The following is a 22,389-nucleotide window of genomic DNA, read 5'->3' on the forward strand; positions in this document are numbered from 1 at the left end:
TTAAATAAAAGCACAGGTAAATGCTATGCAAGACATTTATTGCATTCCAGTTGGTCCTCTGTACCAACAGAGAATCCCTTTGAAGTTATGAGTCATTCTCATATGAAGTCATTTGTATTAACTTCACTAAATATGTATTATACTCAATGCTGAATAGAAGATCGTTCATACTTTTAAAATGCATTGATTGAAATAAATCAAAATGTCTCCCATATTAATGTAATCTCAGTGTCTAAGTATTTCTGAAAATGCATCAGTCTCATTCTCAGTCCCAGCACATTACCCAAAAATACCTTATTAAAGTTCTGCTTGAAGCTGTTTAATGTGGTATCTTGCACCATCTGAAAGAACACCTTCCTGTCATCCTCATCAACTAAGCGATCATAGAAAACTCTGTAAACCTCATGAATCCAAAGTCTGATCAGTTTATCTCCATCCTGAAAATTTAAATACAAAAAAATGGGTAAATATGGCTCAAGCAGGATTTGTTCAAAAAGAAAAGGTTAGAAATGTCCATCTGGACCCTGCTATACCTTGTACTAAACTCGGTGGGAATCTCACAATTCCAAGCCATTCAGCACATGGCTCAGCATCTGCCAACTTAACTGGATTCCTCACCTAGTCACCATCTTGCCCTTCCTGCCAATACAAGCTGGGACTCTTATGTCAAAGCAGTTTTCTCTACTGCATCAAATCTGCCCATCCTTCCAAGATATGGCTCATGGGCTGTAACCCAAGCCCTTCTCAAAGTCCTTCCTGGGGATAAGATTTCCCCTGAATACTTTGTGGCTGTTTTGTTCTGTTTCTGCACCGAAAACATTCTCCTGACAGAAATAAAAATTTCAATACTCTTTTAACATGGCATTTGACCGAAAATGGATGAAAAAAGTAGAAGTGTTCATTTGTAGTTTGTGACAACAGGCAATCTCAGGGCTAAATTATTCAGTCTTGTTCATGATAAGCTTGCCATTTGTGAAAAAGAGATACTGAGTCTTTTCCCACTTTGTTTCTCTTGTGTATTAAGTTTGCAAGTTCAAGAGAGGGGACTCTGCCTTGATGAACAGATTTTAACAGGAGGACCTTGGACCTCTGGGTCCAACTCTAACACATTAAAGAATATAACAAAATGACAGCTCTCTCCCTCAGAGACAGAAAATATATAAAAAGGTATTCAGGGACTATTCTGATTTTAAACCATGTAAATCTACTGAAATCACAGGTCATGTATTTTGAGATATTTACTTAATAATATTATAAAAATAATTTAAATTTTCCATTGCTCTCTCTTACATGAACATAATTAAACTACAACTTACTTGCAAATGAGTGTGTGGACAGAGCAGAACTCCTTTAATAACCCTGGAAAAATCCCGTAGATTAAAGACATAGTGGGATTTTGAAGGAGTTGGGAGAAAATTATCAACTGCCATTTTATAAATCACCGATGTCGCTTGGACCATCATCTTGCCCAACCTTAAGAAGGAAAAGAGGGAAATTTTAACTACTGCAGATAAATCACAGGAGAAAAGATGACAAAGATTATACAGGAAATAGATCACATTACTTCAGAAATGAAGAGTCAAAGCCTTTGCTGAAGTGCCAGTCAGTAACTGCAGTAAAAATCTTGGTTAATATGTCATCACTGAACGAGCAGATAGATACAATATTCAAGTGCCGTGTGAAGCGTCCTGTAACACACAGAAGGATGCAGAAAGATTTCAAATGTCCAAATATTTTTCCACCTCAAACAACAACATTTTGAAACTGGCTTCAAGCTCCATCATTTTGTTTCTGGCAAATTTCTGCCCCAGCAGTGATGCAAAAGAAATACAAACTTGTTTCCATTTTATATCAGTGTTTCACTTGGAATAACTGTTTTGAATATGTAATACATGCCTCTCCATTACAAGGCCACTCTTACCCAAATTTAAATTTCATCTCACATCAGCTCTATTGACTGTAATATGACACAATAAAACTTTACAAAATAAAGTACCTTGTTATTTGCTTTCATCTAAAAAGAATCAGTCTACACACTAGTGAGTTTTACAAATTTAGCTATATCAGAATAGTTCTTTTCATAAAGCCTCCTCAGAGCACATACAGTTCTGCCTGTATCAGTGTTTATTTGAAGCAAAGTATCCTGAAGTGCCTTGTAACAGTGTAGGTGCAGCAACATTGGGGCTTTTATTTATGTAATTTTGCATTAGAAAATATCACCTCCCTTATGTTGCTGTGACAGCAATCATGGACTTAAAGGTAACATGCCTGTTAATTAAATACAGGCAGTCTATGTTAGCAGCAGGAGACAGAATTTCAGAAGACAATTGCCAGGGACATGGTAAGAAGATGTGCTCCCTCTCCTTTCCAAAGAATAGAACACAGAAAAAGTATCCATTCTCTACTTTTAGAAGAGCTTTCATGGTTCACCTTTAATCAACATTAAAAATATTGTTTCTACTGTTGATTAAAGTCTGCCTGGAAAAGGTACAGATTTGAACTTCAACACACTGACCTCAATTAGGAATGACCCAGCAGTGAATTAATCTGTAGGTCCAGATAGATAAATGCAGTTTTTGTCATCAGCAAAACTGAACCCAACTCTTAACTTCAGTCAACTAGATAACTACTGTCCATAGCAATGCATTTCCTACCTGTAATATCATTCCTGCCTCCCCCAGGTGGACCCATAGCTGAAACAAACAGCACATCTATGATATTAATCTGGGATGTATCTTTCTTGTCATACCAGTGACCATGATCAATCCACTGTCTGAGGAGCTCAATGGCTGGCTGGGCTCCATACACTTCCTTTTCAGGCATGTTTAGGTCATCTGTGGAGAACATGGACTTTGAATAAAAAACCCTCAGTGTTTAGGAATTTAGTTTTCTTTTAAGAAGGAAAAATAACTGAAGTAGAGGTAGAAAAAGGCTGTGTTGTTATTCCTGCTTTCCATTAAACTAATCAGAATCAAATGCCATTATACTTCATAGGCATAATTAGGGGTGATGGCTTAACTTAGTGTGGTTGGTGATTTTGTTTTATTTCATGTCATGTTTCCCTGAAACTCTAAGTACTACTCTGAGGACAACCACCACTTAAACCTCTCAGCAGGGGACAGTGCTAATCCTTCAATGATCCTTGGGGGTTCCTTCCAACTCAGGAGATTCTACAATTCTTTGGGTGCCTGGAAAAAGTCAAAGAGCACTGAAACAATCCAAATTTACTACAGTGAACTACTTCTTTTACCTAAAGCCAGAATTAGAATGATAAAATAAAACAAATCTGAAAAAAATATCTTACCCACAAATATTACAGCTTTTTTCCCTGCAGGAGGTCCAAATAATCCTTTTTTTCTTCTGTCCAACTTCGACATAATAATATCCTGGGTTTGGTTAGCAGAGGTTCTTGCAGAGAAGTTGACGAAACTTGGGATGTATTTTTCCTTTGGGAGTTGTAGTAGAAAATTGTTTGTTATAGCTGTTTTTCCAGTGCCAGTGGGACCCACAAAAAGCAAAGGGACGTTATGCTCCACATATGTTTTAAGAAAAAACATTTGTCTGTCAGTTTCTACTGTTGGAATGATCAGCTCAGATACCTGTTACACAGGAAAGTAAAACAGCACATTAAAACCAAACATCTACTACCTTAATCAGCATGAATATTTACAAGCAACTTCAGGAATCCTGTAGCACAAATGCATTTTTTAAAAATTCTATTCTCTGAAAACCTAGGCTATAACAAGGTTCTAGTACATAGTATGGCCCCACTTCTTGTTCAGTGCTTGTACCATAAGTAGCACAACCAGTATTATCTATATTATGGTTCACAGACATTATATAAAGCCTGGAAGGAGAACTGCAGAGTAAACTATGGCTTAGTTCTGCTCCCCTGCTCTCACTACTGCTCTCCATATCCTAAAGCAGTAGTAAATCTCTTTGCTTGCTTTCTCTAAGTAACTCATGCTATAATATCATGACATCAACCATAGAAAACAAAAATGAAGGAATGGAAATTCAGGCTTCAGCTTTTTCCCACCATGGTTGCCCCAATATCAGATGCTATTAGAAAACAAAGTAGAACCAAAATTTTAACCACGAGGCAGCCTCAGGGCTCCATGCTCACCTGCAGTGCTGAACACAGATTAATGAAATGTTGCAGATCAATCATTAAACAGCCTAATACACTAGAATCAGAGCTAGCTAAGCTAGTTGATTATACCTCTAAAACATTTAGTCAAACAATTATTTTCTGTAATAAAGATACCAATGTGAACCTTAGCCCCAGGGGAGATAACTTGCTCTTCTTTTGAGATGTACTCTGTCCACAAGTTCCACTTCCCACTGCCATGCTTGTGAAAATAGAAGTCATAAACACTCCCTGTTAATTGAAAAACACAACATAGGAAAAACCCCTGATTAAATAATAGACTTCAGTTATTTTAGTGTGAGATGTCCAACAATTTGAGATAATGGAAGTTTTCTACTACACAAGATACACTCTCACCCCTCATCTGATCCCCTGCCCCTGCCATTATCATCACCAAATTATTTTAGGTCAGGCTCAGCTACTCTGTTTGAGTACAACAGGAGGCATATGCCACTCCTGGGTAAAAGAGCCAGGAAAGAGCACCCAACTGTGCAGCCCAAGGCTTGGCAGATGGTGGCTCTGCTGCAGACTTTACATCTGCCAGGGCCTCTATTCTCCCTTAAAGTTTTCTTATTGAAAAGGCCAGGCAAGTACAGTTATGAAGAAGCACCTTTTTCTGGGAAGATGTTGTTTTTGGTGAGCTTCACACTTTTAGGGCGTGGATTTTCTTCATTCATTCCCATCAGCAAGTTGCGGTAAAACGAATCAAACTTTTTCCTGCTGTCTGTGTCAATGATCCCACCAACTGTCCACACCAAAGCAAAAAGGAAAAGGCTCTGCAGCCACAAGGTGATCTGCTGACTAGACATGCTTTCCTGCTCTTCTTCATCAGGTTGATTTATTTCATCTAAAACACATATTTTGAATTTTAATTAGATGCCAGTAATAATAACCATAAATCCCAATTCAAAATATACATTTGCAAAAGTATTCAGAGACAAAGTTAGAGCATTGTCTTCGGTGGAAAAAAAGCCAACCTACAAAGTTTGAAGATCTTGTCTGTGTAGAATACTGTTTACAAATAAAAATAAAATTAGAAGAAAAATATTTACAAAAGGTCTTCAGTCTCTCTTCCAATCCTAGCAAACAGCAAGAAAAACATATGGAATATCAGTTTTGCAATGACACCAATTTCCAAATGTGAAAGTTCTTTATGCTGGTCAAAAAACTATTATTAACACTGAGTGTGTTGTGTGAACCCAACAGTAAGGAATTCTTTTGGTATTTCCTTGCATCTGGTACCCTGAATTTGTCATGACACATGGTAGGGAAAAAAATAAAAATTGAAATAAAAAGGCTCAGGGTACTTACCAAGCAGACAAGTATAGAGTTTCATCAAGCTGTAACTCAGATGTTTGTACAATGGCTTTGCAATTATGGTTAATAAAATCTAAGCAGGGCTGGACTAGCCACATAAACAAGTCATTGACCTACCAGGAGAAAAGGAAAGGGATGTGTAACAATGCAGGACTTGCCACATTTCTCACTGTTCCTCAATTTGCTCTCAATAAAACATAAGGCATCAGAAATTCCTCAGGTTGGCAGAGAGAAGATCAGGAAAGAACCTGTGTGAGTCAGTCCTCAAATGATCACAAAGGCTCACTATTATTATCTGATGGTGAAAACAAGTTGCTGCTACCACAGAGGAGTTTTCAGCAGGAATTTTGTTACCCAGTTACTAATCCAGACAGAAGCTCAGACTAGAGGGACCACTGCTCTGCTTAGGCAACAACAAATCATTCCAAGAGAAACAAAGGTAAGGGCTTCATTCTCCCTTTAAAAGGACAGGCCCCTGCTGAGGAGCCAGTGCAACAGAAATTCCACTATGCTAGAGCTGCAGGAGTGCCACCACCAGGTAAACAATGACCATGGCTGGTGGTGTCTGCTCCGTGACCTCAAACAGGAAAACAGGAGAGGAATCACGACCTGGCCTTTTCCCAGGAACTAGTACTCAAGGAGAAGGACTAAAGGGTCAAGCTATCTGCTGCTTAATAAATAATTACTTTGCTTTGATGAACTAAAACTGTCCATAAAGAGCTCTTCTAGCCTTGGTACTTGTTTTGAACTCAGTTGTAATTTCCTGCAAAAATTCAAAGGGGGTCTTGTCAAATCACATGAATAAGTTTTCCACAGCTCCAATTCTAATATTATTTCAACTTTTTTACTAGAGTTAATGCCAAATAATAGGGATTTTAAATTTTGATGAGAAGGGATTCTCACCAACACCTATTTTTATTTGCATCTGCAGTGAAGACATACAAAACACAACACAAAAAGCTCTCACTCCTGCAAGCAGTGAGGTGACAAAGACTTTGAAGACTAAGACGTTAATTGTAATAACAAAAAAGTGCTAATTCTGCATGCCTGTCTTCAAGTAGGCAAACTGTGAATGCCACCTGATAGTCAATCTTCTAAATTAAACCTATGTAAAAAATAGTCTCGCACCAGCACTCGATGTTCCTCCTGCAGGTTTGGAGGCAGAGTGTTCATGTAGGAATCCTTCAGTGGCTGCCAACCTAACTGCTGTGGGTCCATGTAGATCATACCACATCTGGAAAGGACAAACATCTCTGATACAGGAATATATGTGCAAGGTGGGACAGTTCAAACTTGGGGGCTTTCACATTACCTGCTGACAGTGGCTGGAGATGCCTGCTCTAAGTCCGCTGGCTCAAAGATTAAACTCATCTGTGAACTCATCTGAATTATTTCACCACTCATTAAGCACAGCTAAAAGAAGAGCATCACATAAACATGATCTAGTCATGTCAGTGCTGATCAACCCCGTCAATGCAATGTCTGTCATAAAATCACTGAACATTCTACTTAATGTCACTCCTCATTCACTCATTTGTCTTCTCACAGTTTTCTGACCTTGTCTCAACTCTTCCATGTGCTATTGAAAGGCTTGCAGAGACGCAGAGAACAATGCTCTATCTTTAAATAACTCTGCAAGAAAAAACAACTATGACCTGTAGCTGTTTTTAAAATTAATTTATTCACTAGGTAATTTAAGCAAGTTCAGTTTTCAGTTACAGAACTGAGTTCATGCATTTCAGTTTCCTAAAAGGGTCAGTAATAAAAAACCCTCACTGAGCAACCTCATTTCAGTAAAGAACGAGTAAGACAAGGCTTGTAGGGAGAAGTAGGAGGTTAACATCATCCAATACCATCCAAACCCTCTTATATAATTAGGGAAATAAAGAGATGCTTTTAAGCACATCAGCCTTTCCTGAGTCTCACATCTCCTTTGACTAACATAGTAAAAATATTGCTACTACTGAAATAAAGTATATTTATTCAAGGATAAGGTTACAGGCAAGAATCAGGCTACCTTTTTATTATCATCCAGGACAGTGTTCATGTTCTCTATCCAAACTGCATCCACTGGGCCATCAAAAATGATCCACTTGCGATCCTCTGTGATAGAAGACGCTTGTTCTCTGAAGACCTTTGCAAGGACTCCGTCTGACCACTCGTGACTTACAGGATCAAAACTGCCATACAGCTGTCCCATGGTAATGGCTTTGGGGTTAATAACTTTGTATTCAACAGCAAATTCATCCATGCTTCTTGCTGTGTAAAAACACAAATAGATGAGCTTGAGAATGCCATAGATTAGTTTCATTCAACAACGAAGTGCAGAACAAGATGATTCCTGAGGATCCTACTTTAGCTGCTCAAGGCAAAAAACAGACATTTGGCAGCTTGGTAATAGTAAATAAGAAATTCCATTATTTGTACAAGGGAAGTAAGACATACTCTAGTACAAAAACACATAAAAAAGCCCAGCAGAGTGGCATAGATTTCATGTATTTATGGAAGTTCCTCACAATCTCCCTATCAGAGCTAGTTTTTTTAAGAGTATTATTCACAAATGCAGTGCTTAACAACATTCAGAAAAGCATAAACACATTAGCATGGCTTTCTGTTCCAGTAGGTGCAGACAAAAATACTTTCAGACAAATATATCAGACAAAAACAGTTCAATGAATAGAAACCTTGCAGTCAAGAAGGCAGAATACAGGACAATTAACAACCTGGTCACATCTTGGCAAAGGAAAATACTAGTCATAGAATTAACTTAATTTAATGAGTTTTGGGGCTGAACAATGTTACCTGCACACAGATCACCCAGGGCTCCAGCCAGCACTTTGTATGCAGAGGTTTTCCCACCCAAAGGATCTCCAACAATCATGAATCCATGGCGCACCAGCATCATTTCATAGACCTGTGTCAGGGGCAAGAGATCCACTCTTTAGCACAGCACAAAAATAAGTATTATGTGTATGAAATTACAGGTCTCTCTCCTGCATTCAGATGGGACAGAACAAAATATCAGTCAAATATCTGCACTCTGTTGGCTGACCAAACCTTTAAGTCAAATCAGACGGCAGTTATATTTTTATGGCAATTCTCACTGATATAATTTAAGAAGTCATTTCCCCCAGACATTTTTCCTTCCCAAATGTCATCCCTCCCCTGTAACAGCATCCCTGTACAGAGTTCAGTGCTCTAACCACATACTGCAGATCATTGCCCAGTAAAAGCCTGAACTGAAAATCAGTGGTTACCACTGAATCTGACACAAAGGGATATAAACTGCAGCTCTGAGGATCTGTCATATGGCTGGTCCCACAGAGGCTAACTTTGGGCTGCAAGAGTAGTAACTTCTTCAGTCACCCCACAAGATCTTGTCAAACCTCAAGGCAAAGTCTTCACACAAAACACCTTCAAACAGACCTGTAGTAAGAAAGTCTAAGAAGATTCTTTTTTTAATCTCAGGTTAAGGCTGATATTTTCTGGTTTAGCTTAAATTCCTAACCAACTAATACTTTGTCTATTGAAAAGAAAGATAATAGCATGGTTTGCAAAGCAGCATAAGGCAAGTCTGAACATAAGCCATAAAGTCTGAACTGCTGTTGGAGAGCCACTCATGCCCCTGCCCCAGGCCACACATGGTTCTCCTTGCCATCACCCTGTCACTGGGCTGCACTAATCACAAGGAAACAAAGGTTAAAGGTCACCAGTACTATATGGGAGACAGTGGGAACACACAGCTGGAGGTGAAGCATAAGCAAAGTGAGAAATGGAACCTCTTTCAAGACTTCCCAAGGACACTGTGAACAGAACTGGGAGCAGGGCCTGGCTCCAGTTCAGTTCTGTTCACTAGGCTGCTCTGCCTCAGCTAGGAACATACTCTGTTCAATTCTTATCCTGAACCACACCACCTACAATGAAGATGCACACATCAGCGCTCTCACAGGCTGGCTGAATTACAGAATCACTATGAGCAAAGCAGGCTTTTATTCCATGATTTTTACTCAGTAAAAATACTCCATTTGTATAGCCCACTAATTGATATGGGAAACTATGAGCTATTCATGACACAGACAGTGAACAAAGAGTGTTTCTGCTCTCGTGCTTTTCTTCCCCAGGAGTATGTGAAAATAAACCTGAATAATTTTTCCAATGAACCATGGAACTGGTTGAAGATTCAGTTTTTCAATATTTTCAGTTAGTGCCTTGATAAATAGGTCATAGTCTGGTGTAGGAAGAACCACTCCAGGAAACAGGTCAGATATGATACCCTGTTAAGGAAAGACAGAATAGAACACTATTTAAATACAGGTTACAAAAAGGGAAAATTCCCAAGGCATAAAAATCTACAAGTAAAACAATAGTCATACAGAAAACAGGAGCTTAAAAGCAAATGTCCTCAACTGGACAAAACTAACTTCTGGGCAAACTGTAGCCATGGAGTATTCTGCATGCATGAAACAGAAAACAGTGCCTGCACTTTTCATTAACATACTGCTATTGTGAAAAGAAGTTTAACTTCCTGCAAATTTATTCCCAAAAGTATTACAGGAAAAAATGTAAAAGTTGCTGAAAGAATTGCAATGATTAAATAGGAGGATATGTGTCCCAAAATTTCAGAGCAGTGACTGTGTATACTTGTACTCTGGCTTTTAGTCTTCAATATTGTTTTGTAGCTTAACATAGTCTTTATTTTATATTAAAGCAGCAGGGAAACAGAAACTTCATAATTTTTTTTACTTCAAATTGTAATTGACCTTATTTTTATTGTCCAAATCTCTTTTGCAGCACAAAACCAGAATACTAACTTCAAAGAATGATTTCCACAAATGAACAGCACAAGGTGACTTTTACCAAGGTATCTTCTAAAACATTTTCTAGAATAGTTAACGAAGCACCACTGAAATTTTGCTTTTCAAAATAATTCTAACAGAATCAAAGAGTTCATCCAGATCAGTGGATTGCAAACTCTACACTAATATGGCATCATCTAGATCACATTGAATGATTACAAAGATAATGACCCGTTTCTGTAGGTTCTTATAATGGATCATCAAAAAACATAAAACACACTGGCCTGATAACTCACCTGAAACAATGGCACATCCTGTGCCAAGAACTTGGCCAAATTAACATCCATCAAAGCCCGGAGTAACAAGACACTTTCATTTTCTTCTGGGTACTTCAGCTTCAGGTTTCCTGCTGCGGTCAGGACAGATTTCACCGCGCGCATCCCGTAGTCGTAGTGGTGCTGAGACGACAACTGCTCTGAGCACAAACGGTACGTGGCAACGATTTTCTGGGCAAGACTGTGCATGGTAAAATATAACATGTAGAATGAAAATATCTCACTGTGCAAGGAAAATCATTTACATACCTGTGTGCACAAAGTAACTGCAGTGATTATAAGACATATCAGCGGACAAGATGGCCCAAACCACCCGGGAACAAGACTTTAGATTATACCACGCTAGGAAATGTGTGTGCCATTTAGGAATTCCATTTGATGTTAGGTTTCATTTTCCAAATGATCCTGTGTAGAAGTGTGTATCTGTCACTATGATAGGGTGAATGGGAATTTATGATAAAACAGAGGATGAAAAAAAGTACTTTCTGAATATGGACAGCCTTCCAGAATTATATGCCCCAAACACACATATATGCCTTACAGAGGAATGAGGTAAATCAGACTCAGCTGAGATGGACAATTCAGCATGTCTTACCTCTTAGAGTCCAGAAATCCCATTGAATAAAGTGAAATTTCCCCAATCAGAGCATAATCTGGAACCATCATGGCAACTGTTCGGAACAGTGCCTGTAAGGAGAAAAGTAAGATACCAACTTTGGACTACAGAATATGGTAAGAAACTGTGCCATTTTTGTAGGAATATCATCTCTCCATAACTTCATGAACTTATAGAATTCAAGAATCATCTGAAATCTATGACACTGTTTTAGAATTCTACTCTATTCTATACAAAGTAAATTCTATTCTGTTCTGTTCTGATCTTACCAAGAGGTTCAAGAGGTCAGTGCTAAGCACAGCAGGAACAAACGTTTAGAAAGAGTCAGTTCTAAAGAACTATTAATAGAGGAAAAGGGAGGTGACATTCATCTCACTTTCCTAACAGACAAACTAGCACATGGTGTGGTTAATGTCTTGTCAAAGATCATGTAAAGAATTGTGGCAAAGTTAGGAAAAGAACTAGGACTGTATCAATTTCTTTGTAGTGCCTCAGCAACTCACAAACTCATAATAAATTTAAGCTTGGGATCACCAAGCCATTGTAAACCAGGAGAATTTCCACCTAGAGAGAGAACAGTTAAAGCTGTGAACTGGTACCAGTATGAATAGACTGACACCTTTCATCTGTGCATTTTGTACAATCCTGCTTCCTAAACCTTAGTGAAAAGCACAGCAGAATACACTTGAACAGGATACCAGTTAAGGCCGTTTTGACTGGGGTAAAATTAAATTCTTCACAGTAGCTGCTACAGGACTGTGTTTTGGATTTATGCTGGAAACAGTGTTGATAATTCAGGACTGTTTTAGTTACTGCTGAGAAAAGCTTACAGAGAGTCAAGGCCTTTTCTGCTCCTCAGCTCACTCCACAGTGAGAAGCCTGGGAGTGCACAAGGATTTAGGAGAGGACAGAGCCTGGACAGCTGATCCAAGGGATGTTCCACATGGTGTCATGCTCAGCAGAAGCAGCAAGGGAGGGGACATTCAGAATGATGGCATTTTTCTTCCCAAGTAAGCATTACACACATCAGTGTATTATTCGATTGCTGACTTTTCGTATTACAATAGACTAGAAGTTGCAAATTCTGCTTAATTTCTACAAGCAGTCAGGATTTCACATTTACCTTCAGATTATCAGGCAATTCTGCCCGTCCAGCATACCCAGGATTCATGGTGATAAACACAGCACATGTAGGATTGAGAGAGATCTCTGTCCCTTCAAAGATGAATTTTTTGAGCTTACGAACAATGGCTTGCTGGATGCTGAGGATTTGCTGGGCAACTACAGATAATACTTCAACCTAACACAGACAGAACAGATTGGAAAACATAAGACACGTAGGGACAATATAAAATGGTTTTGTTTATATATTTTGATGGCTGTATTTGCATTCCTCTGGGTGAAAATCACCCTGTGTCTGATAACTGAACCTAAATGATAGCTACCTGTTGAAGGGATCCTCTGAAGTTAGTGCAACCATTCTCTACTCAACCAACACAGACTGACCAACAGAGACTTCTAAAAGCCTCCACAGGGAAATACGATGTGCCTGAGTGCAGACATGAGTTAGTTGGACAGGAACTCCCTCTGGAGGCCTCTAAAAGCACTTTCCCTTCAACTCAGATGACAGTTTAGGCTCTTCAGAAAGACTGATTCACTCAATGCCCCGAACTGAGGGTAAGGAATGGGTAAGGCTGCCAGTGCCAATCCTCAGTGTTTTAAAGGATGGAGGTAATAGAAAATTGAAAAAGGAATGCTAATGCTTGAATTCAGTAGAACACAAGTTACAGTAAAAAATCGAGAAATGAAGGAGTTAAAGGATACTAATGCATACAAAATAGAATTTCATGAAATTTCCACATTTACTAGCATGTACTGAAATCAAAATCCACCAAAACGACAAGGAAACTTATCCAAAGGTAAAAGTGACCAAACTAAACATAACCAAAAAGATCAGAATAAGATCAAGGAGGGAATTAGATGTGCCTGTTTACACAACCAGTTAACCAGGTCACTCAGTTAGGGACACTCAGGTAGTCACCACAGGAGTCCCTCCACTGGGTTTTGTCTGTCCTGTAGGCAAATGGAACCCCACAGTGTAGACTGATTTCTCAAGAATACAGGAACAATTCTTACCCAAAAAATGAGCATCATATACCAAAAAAAAAATGTACAGGAATAATCTCTTTCAGCTAAATTAACCCAGAAAAAAAGACTGCTGCAACACAGCACAGGTAAGCATGTGCTCCTATCTCAGAGCAGGCAGCTGAGTGCCTATTTCTGTGTCACTGATTATCAAACACAGAGAGGCTCCCCCACAAGTAAAAGCAGGAAGTTGGCAATAATGCTGTCACATCTAAACTGAAAACTTCTTGTGTCTTAAACTAAAGCTTTCTCCATTTATTTGTCTGAGTTACCTCAATTCTGTTGAACTCATCAAAGCAGGCCCATGCCCCAGACTGTGCCAGCCCCTTGAAGAACTTGCCCATTGCCTTGTAATCGAGACCATCAGAGCAATTAAAGACAACACACTACAACAAAAACACACAGAGAACATTTCTCAGTATTAACACAAAGTCCACTACAAAATTCTTAGCATCTAAAAGGGAAAGGGATTGTTGTTGCTAGTTTTACATTACAAGACCAGGATGCCATATAGACACAGCTCTAAATTTATGCTTCTTCCCAATTATTTCTGTGCATCCAGAATCACAGAATCATTATGTTGGAAAAGACCTTTAAGATCTTCGAGGTCAACCATAAATGAATAATTACAAAACAAGCAGTACTTGTTAAAGAATGGCATTTCAAGAAATATCTACATATGCAAACATAAACAATGAAAAGAAAAATGGGGGTTTAAGTACCTGCTTAGCTAGTGCTTTTGCTAGATCTTTAGTTGTTTCTGTTTTGCCAGTTCCAGCAGGCCCTTCTGGAGCACCACCAAGATTTAATTTCAAGGCACCCATCAATGTCCTACATTATTAAGAATATACAGGCATTAGAAATAGCAATTTTTGGATTGCTTCTGAATGGATTGATAAGTATTTTTCTATACAGGTTCCCCTGAAAACAATTTACTTGTTTCTGTACAGACTTTGCAGCTTGCCCTAAAAAATAAAAGTATTGTTTTCATAAGTGATTCCCAATTGTGGATGCTTACATTCACCCACTTGGCCCAAAAGGAATGTCAAGGCTTTTATGACATCCACCTTGCATATCCTCAGTTACACTCGAAAATGGACAGTGCCATGAGCAAAATGGCAGAGTCCATAAAACACACATTTTTCTCGAGTGGCACTTGAACTGGGAAGAACTTCAAGCTGGCTTTAGAAATCAAGGCAATCCTTAGAAATGGATGAGAAAGCATAAAGGTTGTTTCAAAAACCTGAGAATGGCACTGCTCTCCAAGTGAACTTCATACTAAAACAAGATCCCTGTTAACACTGCTGTGATCTGATTATTTTACAAAACACTCATTCAAAGGCTTTGACCAGGGTCTCCGGGGCCCACCAGAAATGCAATTCCAAATGCCCTTGAATATTTCAACCTTGAGGAATGAAGTATTTCCCTTTCAACCACTTGGAAGGCAGTGGAGGAACAGGAGGTTAACTGCATTCAATCATCTGTGAAGGGTTCTATAATTGCCTCATTCATCTTACAGACAGGCACACCCAACCTGTGTGTCTTATTTCTGATAAATTAATTGACCAATGCTACTGTAGAATTCCTTATAGTTCCAGTACCATTAGCTGCCACCTCTTTTCAGAAGCACCTTCGTGGATATCACAGAGACTATTACTTTACTGGTGTAGAAACCTATACATTGTAAATATTTTTTTACCCATTTCTGGGCAAAGAAGAGATACAAGATTTGCCTCCAAAATCTGTAAGAAAATAATAGCTGCTGAGGTTCCTGCTATGATTAACTATAACAAATGAAAGAAAATACAGATCAAGCCAAAAAATGAAATCATTATTCACAGACAACGTGGCTTTACCTATAACAGCGATCAGTCAGTGGGGTTATAACCAGACGCTGGGAATTGCCCAGATACTCATAACCATACTTGGCTTCTGTTGTAATCATTCTCACTATTACATCACTCTCTTCCCAGTAGTATCTCAGTTGAGAAATCCACTGAAAGTCATTCAGATCTCTGACTTTGTCTTCAACCAATTTTGCAACCACATCACGAGCTGAAGAGTAAGAGACAGATTATTTGAAAAATTTAAATACTTCTACTGTGTTAGTTTACTTAAAGCAGCATGTAAGTAAAGTAACATTTGCTTATAGCTATATTAGAGTAAATCAACATTTAGAGTAGTTACCTGGCTTTCATGTGAGAAAGGAATTTGCACCTGTTTGGCATAGTTAATCAGTTTAATTTGATCTAATGCCAATACCTGTTCGAAGTAGATGGGAGATCTTTGTGCAGTACTGGGTAATCCCCATTTGCCCAAAGACACTGCAATAACTCTGTGAAGGCTGTTTCAAGGCAGAGAGGGCATTTTAGCTGCCTCTCTCCAATAGTTCACCCAACGCAACAGCAGCACTGCCCCAGATGTACCAGGAGCACCAGGAGCTGCTCATTACCGTGCACATCAATGACAATTAGAGCCCCAAGTGTCAGCCGGGCCCCACTGGAGAGCTTCCCTCTCACTAACTCCACAATGTCTCTAATTTGCAGATTGCTCTTCTCCAGGAAATCCTGCCACAGAAACAGAACACAGGCATTAATGTCATGCTGTAGCCAGCAGCTCCCATGCTCCCATGGGGGCAGTCATTGGAGACAGCCCTTCCATAATAATGGAAGTCTTGGCACTACACAAACATCTGAAATTCTATTTCAAATGCTGGCACTTTATTTTACTATGAAATCGCCTGAAAGCAGAAGTCTTATCTTTCTTCCTAATGGAAATGACAAAATTCTACAATGAGAGAAGAACAGATCCTCTCTGTTTAGGCTCCCCCAAACAAGACGGGAATGAGCATATTGGACCAAGTCCATTATCAACTTGGTTCAGTTGGCCCCACTTTTTAAACAGGGGTTGGACTACATGATGTCCAGAGGTCCCTTATATTCTGTGATTCACTGTTCCATGATTCCTTTTAATTTTTCAGCTATGGATTGTTCATGGGTATTTTCTTTAAAAGGAATAAATATTTTCAGTTCTGACTAGATATATGGAATAAGATCTTCAATTTGTATTAAACAACACAGTCAAGTTAAACCTGAGACACTCAGTAAGGATACAGAAACAAAGAGCTGATATTAAAATGTAGTATTTGGTGTCAGGTTTATTAATGCTTTCCTATTTTCACATTTAAAAAGCAGCCCAAACATTCTGTTGACAGAATTAATCTCCAATAAATCCTCATCCGCCCAGCTTAAAGAGGATCAGAGAAAAGCCTATTGAATTAATCACAAATTATTTCCATTACTTGAGCATGCACTTGAGGAAAGCCTCAGTGAAGTGATAGTTACAATAACTGTGCCATGCTGTAAAGAGAGATTTCTGCCTGCACGTTTCCCTGAGGCTTCCCATGTAAAGACAGGGGTTAAAAATAAAAACACATAGTGTTTAACAACAGGCTGTCCCTTTTTGTTTGGTACCTTCATTTACATCAGTATCTCTTGTAAATGAAGTAATACAATTTCCTGCATAAGTATTTCTCCTGATACACAAAATTAAAAGGGGAAAAAGCCTCTGCCAAGACAATAAAAAAGGAAAGAGAAAATAAAACACACTACATGAGTAAATTGCAATAGGGATTTTCTTTGCTAGAAGGAAGTTTCTACTAGTTAATCAGAGTTCAGGGCTTAGAAATAGAAAGTTAGAAGAAAATCTTACTTGTAAAGTTCCTTTGCTTATAGCCTCAGACACTTCTTCTGTCCAGTAAATGGATGAAACACAAATAACTGCCTGCCCAGGCCACTGAAGTACCCATGTTTTTCGAGGAACCTTAAACAAAAAGATCCATTCCAGACACAAGTCATATAAACACATTAGATTATGGCATTGATAACAATTACTTTCTCCAAATGTCTTTTGCCTTATGCTGCAAATAAATAAGAATCAGCATGGAAAGCCTGAATACTTTTTCTTTATGAATTTCAGAGTTAATACCTCAGACTGGTACTACTGAACAAGAAGAGCTGGATTCCACTTAGTTTCAAATATGTTTCCTTGGTCAAGAATTTCAGCAAGCTATTCATGTACATTTGCTTGTGAAATCTAATTTATAGTAGAGTTCAGGGATAATTACCTCGATATATCCTTTTATGCCATCTTGAACAACTTGTCTTACACTGGCCAACATCATTTCCTCTACTTGAAAAAGCCATTTTTCTACCATGCCCTTCGAGAAAGAAAAATAGGCAGAGTCAATACATATTTTCTGATTATATCCACTTAAAGGGCAAATTATTTGAAATGCTTTAAGGTTAAGTGCTTCCTTCTGCTCTGGGTGTTGTTTATAAAAGGAAAAAAGGTCTCCCAAATTCAGACAGGCAATACTGCAGTTTACAATTTCTGAATAGGTATATTAAGCTAAGTCTAAAGACAATCCAGATGAAGAAAGAGCTGGATATATTTCATTTCCCACCTTTCAGCTCTTTTTTTTTCCACCTTTCTGTTGAGAACAACAGAAGATACCAAGAGCTGAGATACTTTTCAAAACATGTAATGTTACTATTTCTACTAAGATCCCTTTTGAACTAATGCTCTGTGTTTCTTCCCTGTCAACCATTCATCATTTCCCACATTTCTGTTTCAGCCATGCTATGAAATGTTACATACACACACGGGGAGAGAGCCTGGGTTTTTATATCTGTGTATGTCTGTGTGTGTGTCTCTTATCCATCCATCTACATCTTAAAAGTAGTAGGTGCATAAAGCTGCAGAGAAGTGCCTAGAGGAATTTACTGCAAAATTGCTATGTCTTACTCCTTCTTGTAGGAAGCCCTTTTTATGCTAGAATACCAGTTTGCATTCTCACTTCCTAAACAACTTTCATGATGTTTTTATACCTAAATGGTTTAAACCTAATTCCCTCAAAAATGTGTACTTTAGGTAAAGTCTTAATCTAATTTCATATAGTAAAATAAAAAAACCCTTACATTTGCTTTCACAGGATAGATTTTATCTATGAAAGGAACCATTTCTTTCTCTGAACTGATCATGCCTACAATCTCCAGATCTTCTGTGAACTCCAGTTTAGCAATTCCTTCAAAACACTTCTTTAAATGTGGTTGTACTCGAAGGGGATCCTTTGTTTCAGACAGTATTTCAAGCAGCTCATCGTTAGAGAGGAAAAAGAATCTGCCAGAAAAATACAATTACTTTCCAATCATGAAAATTGTCATTAATAATCTATTCATGCAAGATAGATGGAATTGGTTTTATTGCTGCTTAAGACACTCTATCAGAGAGGAAATTATTATCTCAAATTGCTTTCCTTAAGCAATTTCTAACATTATAAAACTCATTACATCTGTTTTCACAGAATTTCAGTGTGACCACCCTTTTATGCAGAGGAAGAAATAAGGGTTCTTAAACAACTCACACAGGAGAGAGCAGATGCAGTCAATGAGCACCCTGCAAAAACACTGAGTCCTGCTCCTCATGAGCATTTACCACTCCCACATATCACACATCTCTAACTAAAGAGAGCAGGGCAGGGCCATAATTGCACATCAGCCATGGGAAGGCAGCAAGTTCCTTCTAAAACACCCTGTAGAAAATAATGCCTTCCCAATCATGAGTTTACACTGTGCTAGACAGATTTTGCCTCCCCACCCCAGCCCATCCCTGCCATTTCATAACTGGAGCTGAGGCAAATGAGTTATGTCTGGAGATAAGAACAGGTTTTCATCTTCTGTTGCATATGACTGTATCCCACATGTGGTTATAAAATGAGACTTTTCAGTTCAGTAGAAATGGTTTGAAAGAGCTTATGGCTTCTTGTTTCTAACTTAGGCCTGCTTAATTAACTTACCTTGGGAAAAATAATCTTTTTGACTCCAAGTAAGTATTCAACCCCTTTTGAATGTCTTCTAAGAGAATATTTGCTTCCTGAAGTCTGTCTAACATCTTGGGTTGTTCAGTTGCTACAAGTACCTTTGTGTCTTTCACCTTTGTAGAAACAAACACACAGCACAAATTGCTAAACATTGCAATAAGTTTGTATGTTCAAATTGTTATAATCAATCACATACATTGCAGGAGGCTAAAAAGCTAAATATTCTTCTCTGCAGTGTGCTTTCATGTTACAAAATACCTATGCTTTATTTGATAATTTCACTTTTCAGTCTGTCAGTTTTACCAACTTGAAATTTACAGACACAGTAAGGAAGGAAATATCAGGAACTAAAATCTTTGGAACTTGCTTCTGTGCCTTGAACTTGTTACATTATTTTCCCATCACAAATAAGTTCTGTCAAACAGAGCCACAGTACATGACAATTATTCACTGCTCTTGCTATCTAGGTTGCATTTTTTCTTTCTGACAACAGTCCTCTTCAGAGAGTCCTATTTCAGAACAGGCTTCATCATTCACAGTCTGAGCTGTTGGGCAGGTCCCAACTCCTATTTAGTTACACTGGCTATTTCAACACCTTTCCCACACAATCCCACACTCCCAGCAATTTTGACACACATTTCAGCCCACACCACCATTAAGTGTCTGTCCTCTTACCCAACTTCTAATTTAAAAGGAATTGAACAGGATATCAAATTGTACTTACTATCCTCATTATCTTATCTAACTAACTGCAGAAAAAACCCAATATATGTACAGGATATTAATAATCATCTTACCAGATGCGCATAAAAAGGTATGAAATGTAAGCACTTACCACTTCTGCCATAATGGTTTTCCAGTATGAATCCACAATCCCAAACTTTCTGCCCTCCTCAGGCATTTGAGCTATAATGTCTTCTGAGCTAAAAATTGGTTCTAAATACAACCATGTTGCCTGACATTTTAGCCAGCTATCTAGAATATCTTGCATTAAACACAGCTTATCTTTCCAAGCCTGTAATGAAAATATTTAATAGTTAAGCAAAATTACATCAAGAATAAATCAAGAAATACGAATGAGTGTTCTCAGAAACAGTTAAAAACTCTGTAACACCTTATCATGTCAAAATATCTTAAAGCACTCAGGGAAAGCATATCATGAGACATGCAAGCTCAGTCAAACTGGCTTTTTCTTACCAAGCATTCAGCTTCTATTGGTTTGATGAAGGGAGAGCCACATACTGTCTGAGTCTTAACAATGTGATCATCCAGCAAAAGCTGGATGTCATCCACTGACGACAGGATGTTGGTGTCCTGCAAATACATCACATTTTGTTAAGGCAAAAGGCAGTCACTTCATTTCACCACTTCAGACTCACACTCATTCAGCTTCCTGTCTGAGTTTCCCTTCTCTATGAGGGTTGAAGCAGCAAGGAATTGAGAAAGCCTGCAAAAGTGTGAAGATATCAAATGGAATCTCTGTACATCTCAATTTCAAAGGTGCAGAGACAGACTGTTTTGTGAACAGGAAGCCAGTGCCTTCTGACTGGATTTTTTGCACTGTGATTCTTGTTTCTTCAGGGCAAGTTAAAATTCCACTACTGTCCAGCTTTCCATACAACAATGGAGAAGTTCTGGAGCTAACAGATTTGTAGGATGACTATGTGAGATCACAGGCTTTCCAGATACTAAGGCCCAAATAAAAGGAATATTTAACAATGGAGACATTTGCCCAGCTCTGGGGTATGGATGTAATTTTCCATCGTGTTACAATGAATCAGCAATAACCTCCATCTAAGAGTTCTCAGTTTTCATTCAGAATCAAAGTAATTCCCTTCAGTTATATATTTTGATTTGGTGTTTACTTACAGTATCCCTGTACTTCACCAAAACAAACTGCACATTGACCCACTCTGACTGCATCTTCTCTATTGATTTCTGTAAGGAATACTCCTTACTTGCAGCTGCTCCAACAGGTTCCAGTCTAAATTGAAATGAAATATATCTTTGAAATGTTTTTATAACACAACTGAAGAGCAAAATAAAGCAGTTGTAGGTAGAGTTGTGCATCAGATTACTTCTAATAATAATTTGTTAATAGTATCATAGAATTTTACTTCAAGGAATATTTTTACACTTTCAGATTCATCAAGTTAGAGATACTGATATTAATTGGAAGACAAATACAGAGAGAAAATTCTGAATGTGCAAATTAAGTGGTTTAGGAATACAACTCTGGATTTTAATCTCTGTGCTACAGGAACAACTCATAGTTCATAGCTTGACAAAGTACAGCTGATTTTACAGCACATTCTGACCTAAAACCCCAAAAGAACCAACATTTGGTATCTGACCTATGAAACAGTGTCTTAAAAATGAGACTAGAGTAAGCTTCTTACTGTTCAATATATTTTGAGAGCCCAAATTCCAATATGTTTCTAAGAGTAGTATTTTCATCAGGTTTGATCTCACATCCTACAATTTCACTAATCTGGAAAAAAAAGTAAAAATGAAATCTATTATCAAAATCCATTTTTGCAAAAGACTTCTCAAACAGCAATCAATAAAGGCTAAAGAAGTATTAGTGCAACTCCCTAATTTGCTTTTCCACCATGAAATATTAATTCAAAGAAGTTCCTGCCTGTAGCATTACAAATTTCAAAACTGGATCTATCATATGACAAAACAAAAGATCATCTTCTGGTGAAATGCAGAACTGTTCTGGATTTCACACTATGGCCTAGGGGAAGCAGCATATTGAACTGCCAGTTGCTGTGGCAGAATTCTCCCATGGTTAAAGTAGAGTTTAAAGTACCTTCTCCCAATGTCTCTCCTTCATTCCACGATTGCAGACAATTACCAGGACAGGGAGATGCTGTTTAAATTTATCAAGTTTATATTTCATCGATTCTGCCAAGCGTCTGGGCCCAGGCATGTCTGGGAAACTCTTACAGAGCTTGTAAATAATCCTCCACATATTTCCAATTTCTTCATTAATTTCATCAGCACTGAACTGCTGAAGAGTTCCTGAACACAACAGTATGAAAAAAGCACAGCAGGCACATCAGCACAAAGGGATTTCTAGGGTCATTTAGTTACAGCTATCTATAATCATCCTCCTTTAACTGAAAACCAAATTGTGTTACAAA

The 22,389-nt window shown here is 38.2% G+C and overlaps 1 protein-coding gene across 1 annotated transcript in view; it reads right to left on the reverse strand.

Moving 5' to 3' along the window:
- DNAH3 (dynein axonemal heavy chain 3) overlaps positions 1-22,389 on the reverse strand; it is a 54,487-nt gene that overhangs the window by 17,452 nt on the left and 14,646 nt on the right. Inside the window, 30 exon segments of the mRNA XM_071570880.1 lie at positions 294-437; positions 1,317-1,473; positions 1,565-1,688; positions 2,655-2,834; positions 3,305-3,599; positions 4,278-4,381; positions 4,761-4,997; positions 5,462-5,505; positions 5,507-5,580; positions 6,596-6,701; positions 6,780-6,880; positions 7,485-7,726; positions 8,270-8,381; positions 9,607-9,741; positions 10,560-10,779; positions 11,194-11,285; positions 12,338-12,514; positions 13,632-13,745; positions 14,082-14,190; positions 15,216-15,414; positions 15,812-15,926; positions 17,071-17,181; positions 17,486-17,578; positions 18,339-18,540; positions 19,217-19,353; positions 20,076-20,255; positions 20,438-20,554; positions 21,110-21,224; positions 21,640-21,731; positions 22,056-22,267. Of these exon segments, the coding sequence (XP_071426981.1) occupies positions 294-437; positions 1,317-1,473; positions 1,565-1,688; positions 2,655-2,834; positions 3,305-3,599; positions 4,278-4,381; positions 4,761-4,997; positions 5,462-5,505; positions 5,507-5,580; positions 6,596-6,701; positions 6,780-6,880; positions 7,485-7,726; positions 8,270-8,381; positions 9,607-9,741; positions 10,560-10,779; positions 11,194-11,285; positions 12,338-12,514; positions 13,632-13,745; positions 14,082-14,190; positions 15,216-15,414; positions 15,812-15,926; positions 17,071-17,181; positions 17,486-17,578; positions 18,339-18,540; positions 19,217-19,353; positions 20,076-20,255; positions 20,438-20,554; positions 21,110-21,224; positions 21,640-21,731; positions 22,056-22,267 (4,340 nt within the window).

This window comes from Pithys albifrons, chromosome 16, assembly GCF_047495875.1.
Source record: "Pithys albifrons albifrons isolate INPA30051 chromosome 16, PitAlb_v1, whole genome shotgun sequence".
NCBI lineage: Eukaryota > Metazoa > Chordata > Aves > Passeriformes > Thamnophilidae > Pithys > Pithys albifrons.